The following is a 14,892-nucleotide window of genomic DNA, read 5'->3' as shown; positions in this document are numbered from 1 at the left end:
ACAGCAGGAGCCAGGGACAGCTGCAGGGAACTGCTGCTCTGCTTGTGGCACAGGGCTCCTGCCTGGGGCAGGCTGGTTGCCCACAGCAGCACTGTTCCTCTTTCTAGCCCTGGGCCAGCTGGGAAAAGGCTGGCTTTCAGCAGGCAGTATCACACAGGCATCATGGCTACCTTTTTGTCAATAATCTCCATGAAGAGAAACCTCTGCCGGGGTGCCAGGTCTCGTCCAGCGAGGCTTGGGTCAGAGCCTCTCTCTGCTGAGCTGAATTCCATGGCCTCGAAGCGCTGGAGCCCTTTGTGAGCTGGAAGAAGCCAGAGATGTCACCCTCAGTACCCAGAGCTGTCACCCTCAGTACCAGTCCATCCCAGGACAGCAGGATTTTGTGCCATGGTACTTACTGCTCAGCTCATCACTCCCAGAAGACATCTGAACACAGTCCACACATCATCTAACCAAGACCCTGAGCAACAGCGTTGGTATTTTCCTCATCACAACCCAAAGCCTCCCCTCTTGGGGCCTTTGTTCACTTTTACCTTTATTACTTACGTTGCTGTGATAACCCTGTGTGATCACTCAGCTCACCCTGGCTCTGCTTCATCATGTCCAAAGAAAGACCTCCCAGGCCCCACGATTTTCATCTCAATCCTATTTGCCCAGTTCTTCATATTTTTCCCTGCATACCTCCCCTTGAGATACCCCTTGAAATAGGCAGTTAAAAGCAAATCTGAGAATAAGATCCCAGCAGCTGACAACGGACACCTCACTGCCCACCTCTGGGCACAGGCAGCCCGTCCCAGCAAGGAGAGGCACCCTGCCCATACATCTCCCACCCCAAAAGTCCCCAGCACACAACCCCATGGAGCCTGCTCACCCTGCTCCGTGCTGCAGCGCCACTGGTGGAAGTTGCGCCCCAGCAGGATGAAGTGCCTGACGGCTGCGGGGCGAGGACTGGCACTCTGGCCGGGTTTATAGGGCAGGAAGGCAGTGCTCCCATGGCAGCTGCAGGGAAGAGCACCAAAGGTGTGTGACAAACAGAGCCATGGGAGCAGAGGCTGGCACAGCTGATGGGCTTCTGCTGGTGCCGAACAGCCCCCGTGAGCCACGTAACTCACCTGATCTTTTCAAACACCTTGACGGTGGTGTCGCTTGCCAGGGCAGTGACCAGGTTCACCACTTCCACCAGAATGGAGGACAGGAGGAAGCGGGACACAATCTCTGCTGAGCACTGCTGCACGGACGGGCACCCTGTGGGGGAGAAGCACTATTGGACTCAGCCAGGACTCCCAAGCCCTGTCCTTGGCAGTGCAGAAGGCCAAGGGGGCCCCACTGCAGGGCTGCTGCCCAGGGCAGGCCAAGTTCCTGCTTTGCCTGAAGCAGAGACAGAGCTGTAGAACAACGAATACAAAAAAGATAAAAGCTGAGATCATCCCTGTTTCAGGTTCTGGCCTGAAGTCAAGCCTGAAACAAAATTTCCACATGCCCTGAGCCTGGCACTTCATTCCTCCATACATTCCTTGTTTCCTGCCTTATTCCTCATCAGAGAGGGTGGACAGGTCTGCCTTGCCAGTGTGAGGTGTGAGGACAAATGCTGGAGTGGGCAGTATTCAGAAAGCAGCAACAGAGCAGCCACAAAGACCCAGATCCTGCCATCTGAAGGGCATCCCTCTTCCACTTTGCTGCCTGCCTCCTCCTCTCCCTCCTTGCATGGGTGGGGGTTTTCCATGCAGCTTCACAGTCCCAGAGTGTTTCAGAGGCTCAGATCCTCCCTCCCTGCTACATCTGGGAGCTCCATCATTTCCACAGCTGCTGTGGCCTGAGATACATACCCAGTTGGTTCATGAATGCCATCCACTGCTGGCAGGTTTGACTGAAAAGTGGGTGCATGGTGCCCACATCCCCTTCTTCCAACTGGCAGGCTCGGCGCCTGGGAAGAGGGAAGAGCAGCATCATTATACAAGATCAAAATCAAGACCAACAAAGGCAAAAAGGTGCAATGGTTCCCTTCCAGCTCCAGAGCAGAGCCCAGGGAATCCCCTTTTTGGGCTGCTATAGTGCTTGAGTTTTGTCCCCCTGGGTCTGCAGCCATAGGTGTTGTATGGGGAAGGGACCTCTGGCAGGGAGAGCCAGCTGTGCTCCCAGCAGCAATACAGATCACAGCTTTGTGTGTGGAAGGCAGCTCCCCTAGCTGGCTGCGTAAGGGAGACACTGCAAGGAAAGGGGATGTTGTACAGAGGGTTGAGCTGCACAAAGAGCCAGGGGGATGTCAGGCCGGGGAGCTCTGCGCAGCGACACCCCAGCTGCCTGGCCACAGCCCACACTCACCTCTGTGCCTGTTCCAGCTCAGCTGTGGCTGTGGCCCGATCCTGGCTCAAGTGCTGCTTGACGTTCTCCGTCTTGTGTCGCCGCCTTGTGCGAGCCTCTTCTGGCCTCTCCAGCACAATGTCATCAGTAGTCTTGGGGCTGCCCAGCTCTGAGGACTCTGCCTTGCTCTAGGAAGAAGCGGTGCAGGGTTAAGGCTCTGCATATCCACAGCCCAGCTGTTGCCCTGATCTCAAACACCCGGGTTGCCGAGCCTGGCCTCCCTACCCCAGCCAGATCCCTCCCTTCTCTCCCTCCTGGCCTAACACACCGCGAGGCCCTGCGGGCCCTGCTCCCCACCAGTCCCTCAGCAGTGTTACCAGCATATCCCAGAAGCTGCGGCGGCCCAGCTTGCTTGTGGGTGTCACTGGCTCCCCAGGGCTGGCTGAAGGGGCAGATGTGAACTGCAAGGGTGGAGGGCAGCTCTTGCCAGTCCCACTGGTACTCATGGCCAGGCCCTTGGTCTCTGACATGGTCCTCCTTAGGCCTCCTGTGGAGACAGAGCAAATGAGATGCCTCAGAGCCCCCACTGTGACATCCACGTGCCCATGTCTTCTGTACACCACCATGGCTGGCCAGATGGAGAGAAGGGAGTGAGCCCTAAGCAACACCTGGCAAAGTTAATTTGGTCTTCTGGAGCAGAGATCAACCTCTAAAGATCTCTTCCAACCCTGTTTTTATGTTGCTTCTCCCCTGGGACATCACACAGCACAGCTGGCAGAGGGGACAGTGGATTCTTCCCTCCCCGGCCCAAATCCACTCCCAGCACAAGCTGAGCTCCCACAGGGAGGACAAAAAAGGTTGGTGGGGGGCTCAGGGTGCCCGTCCCATCCCATCCCACTCTCACCTGCAGAGCTCAGCTCCTCCACGTCAGTGGCAGCCAGGGGGCAGGCGGCCTCCAGGCAGAGCGGGGCGGGCAGCACCAGGAACTCCATGACGGCGTCGCAGAGAGCGTGGCGCAGGGCCCCGCGCAGCTTCTCCGACAGCTGCAGCAGGCTGATGTTGCCCTTCTCCCAGATGTCCAGGCGCACCAGCACGCAGGGCTCTGCTGGGAAGAGGGTAGCCCTGCATGGTTCTGCACCCCCAACCTTCGGAGGCGCCCCAGGGGATGCAGAGGCAGCAGAGAATCAGCAATTTTCACTGCCTACCTGAAGGCAGGGTGCCGGCCTCAGGCTGGTGCTTGCTGACGGCAGTGAGGCTTTCGAAGTCAGCTTCCTGCAGCAGGCCCACGATGGGTGAGGAAGCAGCCGTCCTCAGGTGGTCGGGCCTCTCCCCGTGGGGCAGCACCGTGGGGCTGCCGTTCTCATCCACAAACGTCAGGGCAATGCACGCGATCCCTGTGGGGAGAGCCCCAGACAGCCCCTGTCACCCTCAGGGGCACAGTGGCCACCCCACGCCTGCCCATCAGGGCTTGGGATTGTCCTCTGACCATTCAGGTTTCACAGTGCCACGGGTGCACACGGCAAACAGAGCCCATGGGAAGGGAAGCAGCCAGGGGAGAGGTAACTAGCTGTGTTCATCAGGAGCCAGGGCAAGAAGCACACTGCTTGGCACTGGGTGTCCCCATCACCCCGAGAATCTCCCTCCTGCATCCCTCTGGGATGGGGCTCACCGTCCCTGTCCTCCCAAGGGACAGAGTACAGACAGAGCCCAGATATTCTCCAACAGCCCCCTCTGGGCTCACAGGACACTGACTCCCTGCAGAACAACACTACATGCAACACCTTGTTGCAGGTTACGCTCAGGGCCTGCTTCCCACTGCACATGCCTACAGACAGGGTGCCTTCCCCACACATCAGCACAGCTGGGGGACAAAAACCAGGAGTTCACCCCCTACAGCCCATCTCCTGGCCAGGACACCAGGGGAACAGCAGCTGGGATGGAGCTGTAAGGTCCAAAGCCCCCCAGCCAACTGAGCCAGCGCTCGGGGGACTGGATGGCAAAGCTGCCCCCAGGTGCTGATGGCAGGGTGTGCAGGGTGGGTGTTGTCACAGCCCTAGCAGCCTGTGCCCACATCTAACCAGCCGAACAACCTGGCTTCCATCCTGCCTAGAGAAGTGTAAACTCCTCAGCACCCTTTCCTCCAAGACATGCCAGGCGCAAGGGAGAGGGCACTGAGATGGAGAGCGCTGCTCCCGAAAGAGGGAGCTGGGCATTCAGGCAAGAGTGCAGCATCCCTGCATTCACGCCGAGGAAATCTTAATCTACAAGGCATTGGCAGAAGAATACAGAAGCTGCCTTATCTCATAGGTGCTCTGCACCAGACTGACATCTCTCTCCCCTAGCCAGGCACAGGAACAACCCTTTATCCAGCAAACAACGGAGAAATTTATCATTTCCTAAATATCAAAGCAAGAGGAAACCAGGACTTCACCCAGCCTCATCCCCCTTTGGAGCCTCGCTCAAGACCCTCCTGCCTCACGTGGCCTCTTGCTGCAGCAGGGCAGCTCTCTGGGATTTAGGTGTCAGTAAGTCTCTGGCAGGCCTCCGGACCACAGCCCTTCCTGGAGCTCCACTCCGCTTCAGTCCACCTGAAGCAAGGAGATAACAGCTGAGCACAACGTCCCATGTCCTCCTCATGCTAGGGACACGTGTTCCAGAAAGGGGGGACCCACAGCAGTGCTTTCAAGTGGGCCAGGTCAGCAGCCACAGGAGCAGATGCTCGTTTGCACGTGCTCCCGAGAGGAGCTGGTTTGCCAAGCAAGCGCCAAGCACCGCAGCAGGCTCAGTCCCTTGGGGCAGAGCCGACGGCTGCTGCTGCCCTGCCAGCAGGGAACAAGGCTGCCAGTTCTGTCACAGGAGCACGGAGAAGCAGAAATGCAACAGGTAAGAAACAGCCCTGACAGGGTGGACAAAGCCTGAGCTGTGTAGCTATGGGAAGAGGTAAGATGGCAAGGGCTGCCAAAAACCTTCCTGCTCAGAGCCTTGGAGCTTGGCTACGCATTCATCCATCGTGCCCTGTGAAGATGTTGGGGTGCAAGTGACCTGCAAGCTCCCAGCTATGAAGGGCTCTCCAAGCCCCCTCCAACCCAGGCTCCCTGAAGGACAAAGTACACGCCTAGAGGTACCCGGACACTCCAGTCCTTCGGTGTGCAAGGCAGCCCCCAGCCCAGACACAGGGAGCATGATGGTGCTACGCCCTGAGGCTTGGGACTGCAACTGGAAGACTACAATCCCTGTCCTTCTCAGGGATGAGATGGCCATTTAGGCCTGCAGGGAAAAGGGCTGTAGAACTTTGAAGCTCACTGCCTGCAAGCAGGTTGTTTGCTCATTTGTTCTGTTTGCTCATTTATTCTGTTTGCTCATTTACCCAGCCAGCAAGAAAAAGGCAACTCAGCTGGATGGACACACACACAGACACACAGAGGAGTCAGAGCTGAAGCCACAGCACAAGGGGAACAAGAACAGCAGGGACCAGAGGGACCAGGGATCTGCATGAGAGGGGAAACTAGAGTAGTACTTGGAGCCAGAGGTGCTACCTTGGAAGTGGGAGAGTGGAAAGAGGTGCTGCACAAGGTCCGACATGGTACCTACACAACAGAAGAACATTCAGACTGTGCACAAGGGACACAACAAGACTCACGATGGCCAGGTAACAGACCACATGGCCTTGGCACAACACGACACAACAGTGTGCTGCAGGATTAGCCCTATCCAATCCTTCCTCCAGCAGTCCACAGGAAAGAGCAAAGGCATTGCCCCTACAGCTGTGCCCCAGGCTCTGTCTTGCCCCACAGCAGCTGCAATCTAGAGCTGCTTCCTACACCCACAAGCCAAGCTTAGCAAGTTGCTCTGGGGGACTCCTTAGCTCCGTTCTACCATCCATGCAGTTCTGCAGTCTCCCAGGCACATGCCCTGCACATCCCTTAGCCACTCCTCTGACATTGGCCCTCCTCAGTCATTCAGAGCTCTCCAACATGGGAAGTCACCCCCCAGTGCACAGCCCCATACCCTCCTTCAAAAAAAAAAAAAAAAGAAAAAAAAAGAGTTGAGCACAGTACCTTTGCCACCAGTGCCTTGGCCACCCGGCTTGTTGTACAGGTAGAGATCCTGGTCAGGGACACTGCCACTGTGGTTGAAGTAGTGCTGAGGGGCGCAAGAAAGAAAAAAGTGAGAGATGAGAGAACCTCCACTGACTAGAAGCAGAGGTCCACATGTGCAGAGCTCATTCCCCAGTATGTAGCAGGCAGTCCATACCTACTTAAAAACCACTTATCAGCGGAGTCTTGGCAACTGTTTGGCAGAAGGACCCTCCTACAGCTCTATGCAGTGTTACAAGGCACTGCACATCTGGCCTCACCTTCTATTCTTGCTATGGCCATGCTGAAGGAGTGGGTAGCTGCTCCCAAACTTTTATTAACCCCGATGTTTGTCTTTAGAGCTTGGCTGTGCAATGAACCAAGCTCAACTTTGCAACTAGGTCTCTTCTCATGCTCCTGGGAGAAGACTGTGGGCATGAGCTTTACGGCTGCTACGTTTTGCACAGCAAGCGACCACTTGAGACAAAGTGAGGCCTGTCCGGGTTTACACCAAGCCACACAGGATCTGCTTGCTGCCCTGCACAACTCCTCCAGACTTTACTATTCAGTGTCAATTCCTCCCTAACAACACACAGCAGAGCTGGGAACACAGCAGCTGAGCTGCCCCAGCAATCACCCCCCAGCAGCAGGTGGAAGCTGGGCAGACAGTCACTCTCCTCACCTTGAAGTGGTGCTCCACGTTGCTGTCCGTGTACTTTGGGGTGTGCAGGAAGATGAGCAGGTTCTGGCGCAGGTAGTAGGCCACTGCATGCAGCCAAGGTAGAGCTGAAGGTGGCAGCACAAACTGCAGGACTTCTGTGGGTGGCGTCCCAGGGGGCTGGATAAACTGCAGAAAGAAGGCTTTAAAGCTCAGCTGAGTCTAGCAGGATGCCCTGGGGCATTGATATGCATCTGAATGACACCAGCTGGGTGCACAAAGGGAGAGCACGGTGTGCAGAGCCCAGACAGCACCCTGAGACAGACATGGGGCCAATGTTCCATGTGTATTCACAGGGAGGCCCTGCCATGCTGGCAATCCCAGCAGGGGTGATCCCACCAACTACCCTGGCACTCACACAGCGTGTATGTCTGTGAATGCCAGACTAAGCCACCACTGGAGCTGGGATGGGATGTAGCAGACTGCCCTGGCCTTCTCTGCCCTGGGGCAGAGAAGGGCTGAGATGGGTCAAAAAGAAGGAAAAGAGTGATGTGCGACAGGATGAGCAGAGCTGTTATCCTGGTAGGTACCTCAACATCTGCTGGGGTCAACTTGCAGTTCCGCACCAACATCACAGTGATAATATCCAGGGTGGCCTCATCCAGGCGCCTGCGCAGCACTTTCACCAACTCATCTGTGATCTCAGGCCCTAACAAGGAAGCAGAGGCACAAACAACTTTTTCACTTCATCCGGTAATGACCACAGCCACTTCCCTCTACCTGTCCAGATTGTACCACCCTCACAAACACCTCTCACAGGGAACTTATCTTTCCCCACCATCAACTTCTTCAGACATCATTTTCCACCTGTTCTTGAACACAAAAGGCTACTGACAAAGCAAAGACAAATGTACTTCTGCACAAGGAAAGCTGGCATAAGCCACCTGGTCTGCAAGAGGTCTCATCATGGGTACTTTCCTCATATTTCCACCCAGGCAGAACGGAGAGCTGCTCTGGTCTAAGGAAGAGCAGCTTGCTCCGGAGGAATGTTCTCTCTTTGTTCTTCAAGCAAAGAGGGCAAGGACCAGAGCTTCATTCCTCTGCTTTGCAGCAGTACAGTTTATCTGCTGCCTGGTTTTGTAATGCTTACCTGCTGGGGCAACTCCATGGACCATCAGCTGGATGTGCCTGTCTACCTGTCCCACTGGACGAGCAGAGTCCACACTACGGCACGAGGCTGTGTCCAGAGAGGAACGAGAGCCCTGGAAAGGCAAAAAAAAACCCAACACAACAAACAACAAAAAACAGATGCATGAAAGCAGTTCCCATGTGAATCCCAGAACCAGTACCAGCCATACTTGTCAGCAAGGTCAGGCAGAAGCCCCTACTGCTGCCCCCACACACATCCGCAATATAAGTTTTACCCTACATAAGATCCAGGTAGCTGGAACTACCAAGTTTCCCCTTTTCCCCAAACACCCATCCTCCTCTACTCCACACACACACTCTGTGACCAAAACCCACGTGCAGTCCCAGAGAGCAGCACTCACTGTTAGATCCTCAGTGTAGATGGGCTCCTGACTGCGTGTCAGTGCCAGGGAGCGAGATGCTGGATTACCGGTGCTCTCTGCTTCCCACACCTTCCCGCTGTACGTGGTTTCAGTCAGCCTGAATATAGGAGGAAGACATGTCAGCCTCCCTTCCCAAGAATGGCAGCATCATACCAGAAGATATACATCCTCCTTACTCTCCCCGCTGAGGACTTCCCAGGAATCAGTCCTTACAGCACAGAGCTTGTACAAAAATGGGTCTGTTTCCCTCACATAACAACACTTTTCCTTCCAGGTAAAGATTTAGTGCAGGAAGAGCAGCAGGGGTCTGGTTTGGCATGACTCTGATTCATCAGAAACCAGACATTTGCTGCCTGGGTCACAGCAGGGTCCCTGAGGCTGGGTAGACACTTCCTGCCCCAAAGAGCTCTCCGCCTGGTGCAATATGTAGCAGGGCAGGGTCACACCAACACGTCAAGCTGACTCTTACCTGAGGTAGAAGACAGATTTAGTGGCACGCTCCTGGTAGACAAACATATTCTTCCTGTTCACCACAGAGAAGGCGTTGAGCACCGACCGAAGCGCCTGGATAGCTGTGGGCAACGTGGGACGTTAGCTACCCCACACCCCCTCCTGTCGTGCCAGTCCAGCCAGAAGCCAGACTCCTGACACACAAAGTGAGGAGGAACCCGGGCTGTACACACCTCGCGAGACCCCCATGTTGGGGCCCATCTTGAGGCGTGAATGCACGTGGATGAGCGTGCTCCACACCACGTCACAAGCAAAGTGCCCCGGCATGAACTGCATGGTGGCAGCCAGGTAGTCCCGGGGCTGGTAGCTCTCCTCTACCGAGTAATCTGCAAAGAAAATAGCACGTCCTTGGGGCCATCGCACAATGGTGTTTTTTTTTTGTTTGTTTTTGTTTGTTTTTTGTTTTTAAGTCAGCTGTACTGCTGCTGAGGCAGAGCCAAAAGGAGTATTCGTACCATCTGTGGGCAAGACACGCTGCCTGTAGGGAGTTTCACTCTTCCAAATGTCCTCCTCGCTCTCTGCCACCAGCAACGAGTTGCATACGTGGCTGTCGTGCAGGTCTTGCAGCAGCAAGCGCTGTAACAGATGAGAAAAGACAAGTCCTGTTGTTTCCACAGCCACACAAGACAGCAACGGGGAAGGCCTAGGGCCAGACAGAGTCCCTTTTCTTTTGACCCCCAAGCTGGGACTCCACCTGCTGAACTGGCTCCCACTCCCTGCTCAGAGCTGGGCCTGGACCAGCCAAACTCCAGAGGTCCCTTCTCATCTAAGCCATCTAATGACTGGCAGCTCTACCCCTGTCCTCTGCAATTTGTTACCTGATTGACAACCCTGCAGATTTCACTGATCTTCTTCACCACCATCTGGTTGAGACTCTGGCACTCCCCTGGCTGCTCTTCTTCTGTCTCTGCTGCCTTCTCCACGCTCAGGCTGCTTTACAGGGAAGGGGAGAGAGGGGTCAGTAGGGCACCTGGACAGTGCCCATCTGTGTGTGCAGAAAGGATGGTGGCTTTCCCCACACAGAGCACCAGTCTAGTCCTGCAGCTCCCCACCCACACAGGGCAGGAAGGAGATCCTGCCCACAAAGATGAGCGAGCAACAATGAGGCCAGACAGCAGGACCCTCCTTACCGTGTGTGGTAATAGACTTCCACTCGGTCCTGCTCAATTTTTATGATGAGCCAGAAGTCCGGCATGAGGGGACACCTGGGTTCCTGGTCACTCATTAACGCCTCCTCGTACTCCGAGTCACTGCTCCCCCCATCGTAACCTGCAACGCATCCTCACTTCAGTCCTAGGCTGCAAGCTCTGGGAGGTTAAAGCCATTCCCAAGCCCTGTCCTCAGGGCTCAGCCCAGCCCAGACACACAGCCCCGTGCCCTCTGCTACTGCCTCACTGCCAGCGCCTGGCTGCACGCTGCTGCTGTCAGCACCGAACTCACCCAGGTGGTCGGAGTCCATGCTGCCCTGGCTTGACACAAGGCTCTGCACGCGGCTGGGACGCTGCTTGCTGGAGCCTGCAAAGGGAAGAGGAGCTGATGAAAGCACCCGCTAAGCCCCTTCACATGCTCCACATATTAGAGAAGTGCTACGGGCAGGCAGTGCTGGGTACAGGCCTCAGGCAGCCATTACTGGTAACACCAGGAATTTCATGTCATTACGGCTATCAGTGCAGCAGCACAGACTACCCCAGGTAACATTAAACAGCAAATTGTCTGCACCCTGGCAAGGGAAGGGGAGACGAGTAGCCCTGAGTGCTGATTCTGGTGTCTGGGGACTGGAACAGGAATAACAGATGTGTTTCATGCACTACAGCCAAAATTGGGCCCTTCCCTTAAAAACTTCCAAGGCTGAGGTACACCCTGCCCACATTTGCAGCTCCTACCTTCCCTGCCCTGTGTTACAGACTCAACTAGGCTTGCTGCAGATGGTGTCACTAACGGTGATTTCTCACTGTTGCCCTTTTCAGAAGACGAGGATGGCAGGGACTGTATGGTTGTCTCCAGAGCTGTCTCCTCCAGGGAGTCATGGCCAGGTGCTCTGCTCTGCTCAAGGCTCAGTGCTTCTCCTGGGACCTGCACACAAGCCAAAGTCGCAAAAAATGACCAGAAAAACAGGCACAAAACCCAACCACACCCCTGCACATCACCCTCCTGCATCCCTCTACCTTCAGTTAGCAGAAGGTCCCACACCGTCCCACCACCAGACCACCTTAGTGTCCCTCACCTCATCCTGCACGTGGCTGCCCCCACCTACAGGGTTTCCAGCTTCTGGCACAACACGCATCTCACTCTCTGGCCACCCCCAGAGACCCTGGGCTTCTTCTGGGAGGGCACAGCTTGCATGGTGCAGCGCAGAGCTCTCTGCCTCTGCCTCACTGCTCCCCTCCCGGCCCGCCTGGCCCAGGGCTGTCCTGGTGCTCCCTCCAGTTTGCTGCTGCACGCACGGTGTCCCTGCTGGGTTTGGGGCTGCCCGTCTGGAGTGCAGGCGGCTGATGGAGATGTAGTGGTAGTCACTGCCTTCTGCATTCAGCACGTAGCCTGGTAGAGCCATTCTTCTGAACTCCTGCAACACAGGGAAGAATAAGCATCCCGCTAACTATGGGTAGGACGCTGCCTCAGGGCCCCCTCTTTACCTCCTTGAACTTCTCCAGCGAGTGCTCGGGTCCAAAGACGAACTGGAGCAGCACCACCTCGCTGTGGCAGCTGGGCCGCCCCTTGGAGTTGTAGATGTGGGTGGCCACCCGGTGCAGGATGGAGGTGCTGATGACCTGCGAGTGGCGCAGCGCAGACACGATCTCATCGTCCAGAAGCCAGCGAATCTGAGCAGAGCAGGGACACAGAGCAACCTAAGTCACCTCCAGCTGCAAGGCTGCCCCAGTTTTCACCCAAGTCCCATCATTATTCATTTCTTTCTTACTGTACCTAAGAAAAGGGTTCTGGAAGAGAGGCCCCCCTGTCCCACCCCAACTGGAGTAAGGATTTTACACATTTTTGGGCAGCACAAGGCCAACAGCCTGTGTGATACAAGCAAAGTCACTTCGGTTGACAGAGGCTACAGCCTGGAACAGGCTAGGAAGCGTGGAGCAGCAACTGTGTGCTGTGGCAAATTGCTCCAGTTAGAAGCAAGCAACGGGCAAGGCTGCCTCACCTCATTCATAGTGGCTTCAATCGCCTGCCTGTGCACTCCAGGGAGGTTGGAAAGTGCAGGGTGCCTAGGAAATAGCACAAGAATAATCTATCAGTTGTTCTCATTCATGCAGCCACCACAGCGCAGCAAAAGGAGCCCACAGAAAGCTGCAGCACCATACCTCTCATCTCCTGTGGACGGGAGCCGGTCCAAGTTGTGCATGATATCCTCATCTGACCGGAAAGAGGATGGCTGCCCAGGAGAGCGGGTGAAGGACACACTGCTCTCTGAGGTGCATCTGCCACAGGAGAGAGAGCGGGCTGAGCATCAGCTTCTGAGCCAAAGAGGATAAATAGACAGTCTCCAGAGGAAAAAGAAAGGATCCCTCTAAAAGGTGAGCCTATCCTGGAAAAACCTTAGTTTTCTAAGGGCTGTGGCAGGCTCTGTGAGGAAGATAATTCCCAGTCTCAGTACAGAGAGAGGACCTGAAACTGTCTTGCTGGGAAGGGCAGGCAGAGGATGGGTAAAGGCTGGGCCTCTCCCCACCTACCTGTTGTGGAGAATGTCTGTATTCACAACTTCTATCTCCAGGGGTAGCGTCAGCACAAAGATGTCCAGTGTCACACAGAGGTCCCCCAGATCAATCGTGTTCAAGCCCTGGCAGCTTTCCAGACAGCCCAGAACTTCCCCTGAGAAGAGATCCCAGATGAAGGACATCATACAACAAACAGCTCTGCTTGCACACACACACAGCCTGCTGGTATGTAGAGAGGTTGCAAGAGGTGGCTATTGTCCCACACCTGGACAGGCCCAAGAACATCACCATCCTCCATGGTAATTCCATAATTAAACCCACAGCAAGTGGGAGACCTGGTGAGAATGTCTCTCTCTGATGCTAGGAAACCATGGGGGCTCCAGTACAGGGAGGGCTAGTCCATCGAGAGTGCTGTTCAGGACACAGCACGTTTATTTTATTCCAGGGGTGCTCCCCCAGCTGGGACTCCACAGATGCCCTGCTGCCCTGTAACTTCACAGCAAGGCTTGTGCTTACCTAGACAGGTTGGTAGGGATTGCACAGGCATGGAGCTGTGCTGGCTGCGCAGCTTCACAGAGCAGGTGAGGTGCACAAAGAGTGGGGGCATCTCCTGCTCCAGGAACTCTTGCTCGTTGAGTGAGTCCCCTCCCAGCACGCTGAAGGAGTCATCATCCTGGTTCACTGTGTTGGAATCTGAGAGGGAATCTGTGTCGGGGAACTCATGCTCCAGCTTCTCACGGTACTCCACCTCCAGCTCTGGGTCACTCTCTGTGGCAATGCAGCACCCAGACACAGCTCCTGTTGACACAGGATCCCTGTTAGCAAACAGACCCCACCAGACACAGCCAAGCTCTGACAGACATAACCACAGTGAGATATTTTCTTCTCCAGGACAGACCAAGCAAGTTTTACCTTCTTCAGCTGCCAGTTCTGCCTCTGATCCCTCCATTTCCTCACTGCCTTTCCTGTCTGTCTGATCCCGGGATGCCTCTTCCTGGGGGGAGAGGAGAAGGGCAGGTACTAGAACCGTGCCAGGCAGCGAAGCAGGCTGTTGATGCCCTCCAAGGGCTCAGTCTGCCCAGGAGTCCACCAGCCCAAAATCCAGATCTGATGACAAGTAAAGCTACTTCGCTCCACAAAGACTGGGTGCCTGCCAGGGCAGCAGCATGCCTACCTCCTTCTTGGCTGATGGTGGGCAGTAGAAGAAATAGTGAGGATTTGATGGCACTGGCTTGAAATGTAAACTTCCAATTTCCAGGAATTTTTCCTAAAAGAGAAATCCCAAACATGAGGCAGACATTTCACTCCACTGTCCTGTGGGAGCCAAGCCAAGCTTCCATGTTCCTCACCTGGATAATTTTATGCAAGTCAGGGTGTGCCTGGCAGGGCTGTCCAATTTCAAGCAGTGAAAGGGGAAACTCTGAACAGCAACTGGTGCCCCCACTGCTCTTCGGCTCTTCTGTAGGGCTAGCAACATTATGGGAGTCCTGCTCACTGTAGTCCTCCATTTCCGCACTGAAAGGATTGCAGACAGGTCAGACAGGTGAGTCAAGAAGCAGTAGTTATATGTATTATCTACCCAGCAAGCATCCCACCTCACAGTTCCTCACATCTCATCTGTGTAAACACAAGGTGACTTGTATGCCCCCACAGTCCCCACCCGTGCAGCCCCAGAAGCCCTCCTCCCACCCACGAACCCAGATAAGCACCAAGACTGTCTGAAGCGAGGCCAGAGGCAGCCTAACCACACCAGTCCTGTGGTCACTTACTCTGCAGCACACTATCCCCTCCCTGGGAAACAGAGACAAGTGGCCGAGTATAAGATCAGCCTGGAGCAGTGTGAATTCCCAAAACCCAGTTCAAGGTGTTTCACAGCAAATATTGCCATGCCAGCATTCCTGATGTCTTGGCAGGACAGAGAGCACAAAGCTCAGGCCCACGCACACACATCGGCTCTGTGACAGAATCAGTCCCTACAACTCAGAGAAAGTGATCTGGGGAGTGCAATGAAGGTTGGTCAGAGTACTGCCAGGTGCCCAAAGTAGTAATACAGATGGCAGATACATCCTTCAGAAATGTTTATTATAAATCACCAGTCCCAACTCAGATTGTGT

The 14,892-nt window shown here is 55.2% G+C and overlaps 1 protein-coding gene across 7 annotated transcripts in view; it reads right to left on the bottom strand.

The window, feature by feature from the left end:
* The window catches only part of SZT2 (SZT2 subunit of KICSTOR complex), a gene marked incomplete at its 5' end in the record, with an annotated part of 55,681 nt that overhangs the window by 13,686 nt on the left and 27,103 nt on the right, over window positions 1-14,892 (bottom strand). For 2 of the 7 annotated variants that reach the window (XM_082765674.1, XM_082765678.1), the window contains 29 exons: window positions 171-301; window positions 872-999; window positions 1,113-1,245; window positions 1,827-1,924; window positions 2,323-2,489; window positions 2,679-2,848; window positions 3,206-3,406; window positions 3,507-3,695; window positions 6,360-6,444; window positions 7,060-7,224; window positions 7,626-7,744; window positions 8,186-8,297; window positions 8,586-8,703; window positions 9,076-9,178; window positions 9,290-9,442; window positions 9,572-9,692; window positions 9,935-10,049; window positions 10,247-10,385; window positions 10,557-10,631; window positions 11,000-11,189; window positions 11,341-11,679; window positions 11,750-11,935; window positions 12,265-12,328; window positions 12,425-12,541; window positions 12,794-12,932; window positions 13,295-13,576; window positions 13,691-13,772; window positions 13,953-14,045; window positions 14,128-14,293. In XM_082765674.1, the coding sequence (XP_082621800.1) occupies window positions 171-301; window positions 872-999; window positions 1,113-1,245; window positions 1,827-1,924; window positions 2,323-2,489; window positions 2,679-2,848; window positions 3,206-3,406; window positions 3,507-3,695; window positions 6,360-6,444; window positions 7,060-7,224; window positions 7,626-7,744; window positions 8,186-8,297; window positions 8,586-8,703; window positions 9,076-9,178; window positions 9,290-9,442; window positions 9,572-9,692; window positions 9,935-10,049; window positions 10,247-10,385; window positions 10,557-10,631; window positions 11,000-11,189; window positions 11,341-11,679; window positions 11,750-11,935; window positions 12,265-12,328; window positions 12,425-12,541; window positions 12,794-12,932; window positions 13,295-13,576; window positions 13,691-13,772; window positions 13,953-14,045; window positions 14,128-14,293 (4,180 nt within the window). The remainder of the gene's footprint in view (window positions 1-170; window positions 302-871; window positions 1,000-1,112; window positions 1,246-1,826; window positions 1,925-2,322; window positions 2,490-2,678; window positions 2,849-3,205; window positions 3,407-3,506; window positions 3,696-6,359; window positions 6,445-7,059; window positions 7,225-7,625; window positions 7,745-8,185; window positions 8,298-8,585; window positions 8,704-9,075; window positions 9,179-9,289; window positions 9,443-9,571; window positions 9,693-9,934; window positions 10,050-10,246; window positions 10,386-10,556; window positions 10,632-10,999; window positions 11,190-11,340; window positions 11,680-11,749; window positions 11,936-12,264; window positions 12,329-12,424; window positions 12,542-12,793; window positions 12,933-13,294; window positions 13,577-13,690; window positions 13,773-13,952; window positions 14,046-14,127; window positions 14,294-14,892) is intronic. The other 5 variants (XM_082765675.1, XM_082765679.1, XM_082765677.1 and 2 more) reach the window with 3 other exon arrangements.

The sequence above is a fragment of the Aythya marila genome, assembly GCF_965140915.1.
Source record: "Aythya marila genome assembly, chromosome: 8".
NCBI classification, from domain to species: domain Eukaryota; kingdom Metazoa; phylum Chordata; class Aves; order Anseriformes; family Anatidae; genus Aythya; species Aythya marila.
The sequence above is the reverse complement of the archived record's forward strand: the minus strand, read 5'-3'. Positions and strand labels throughout refer to the sequence as shown.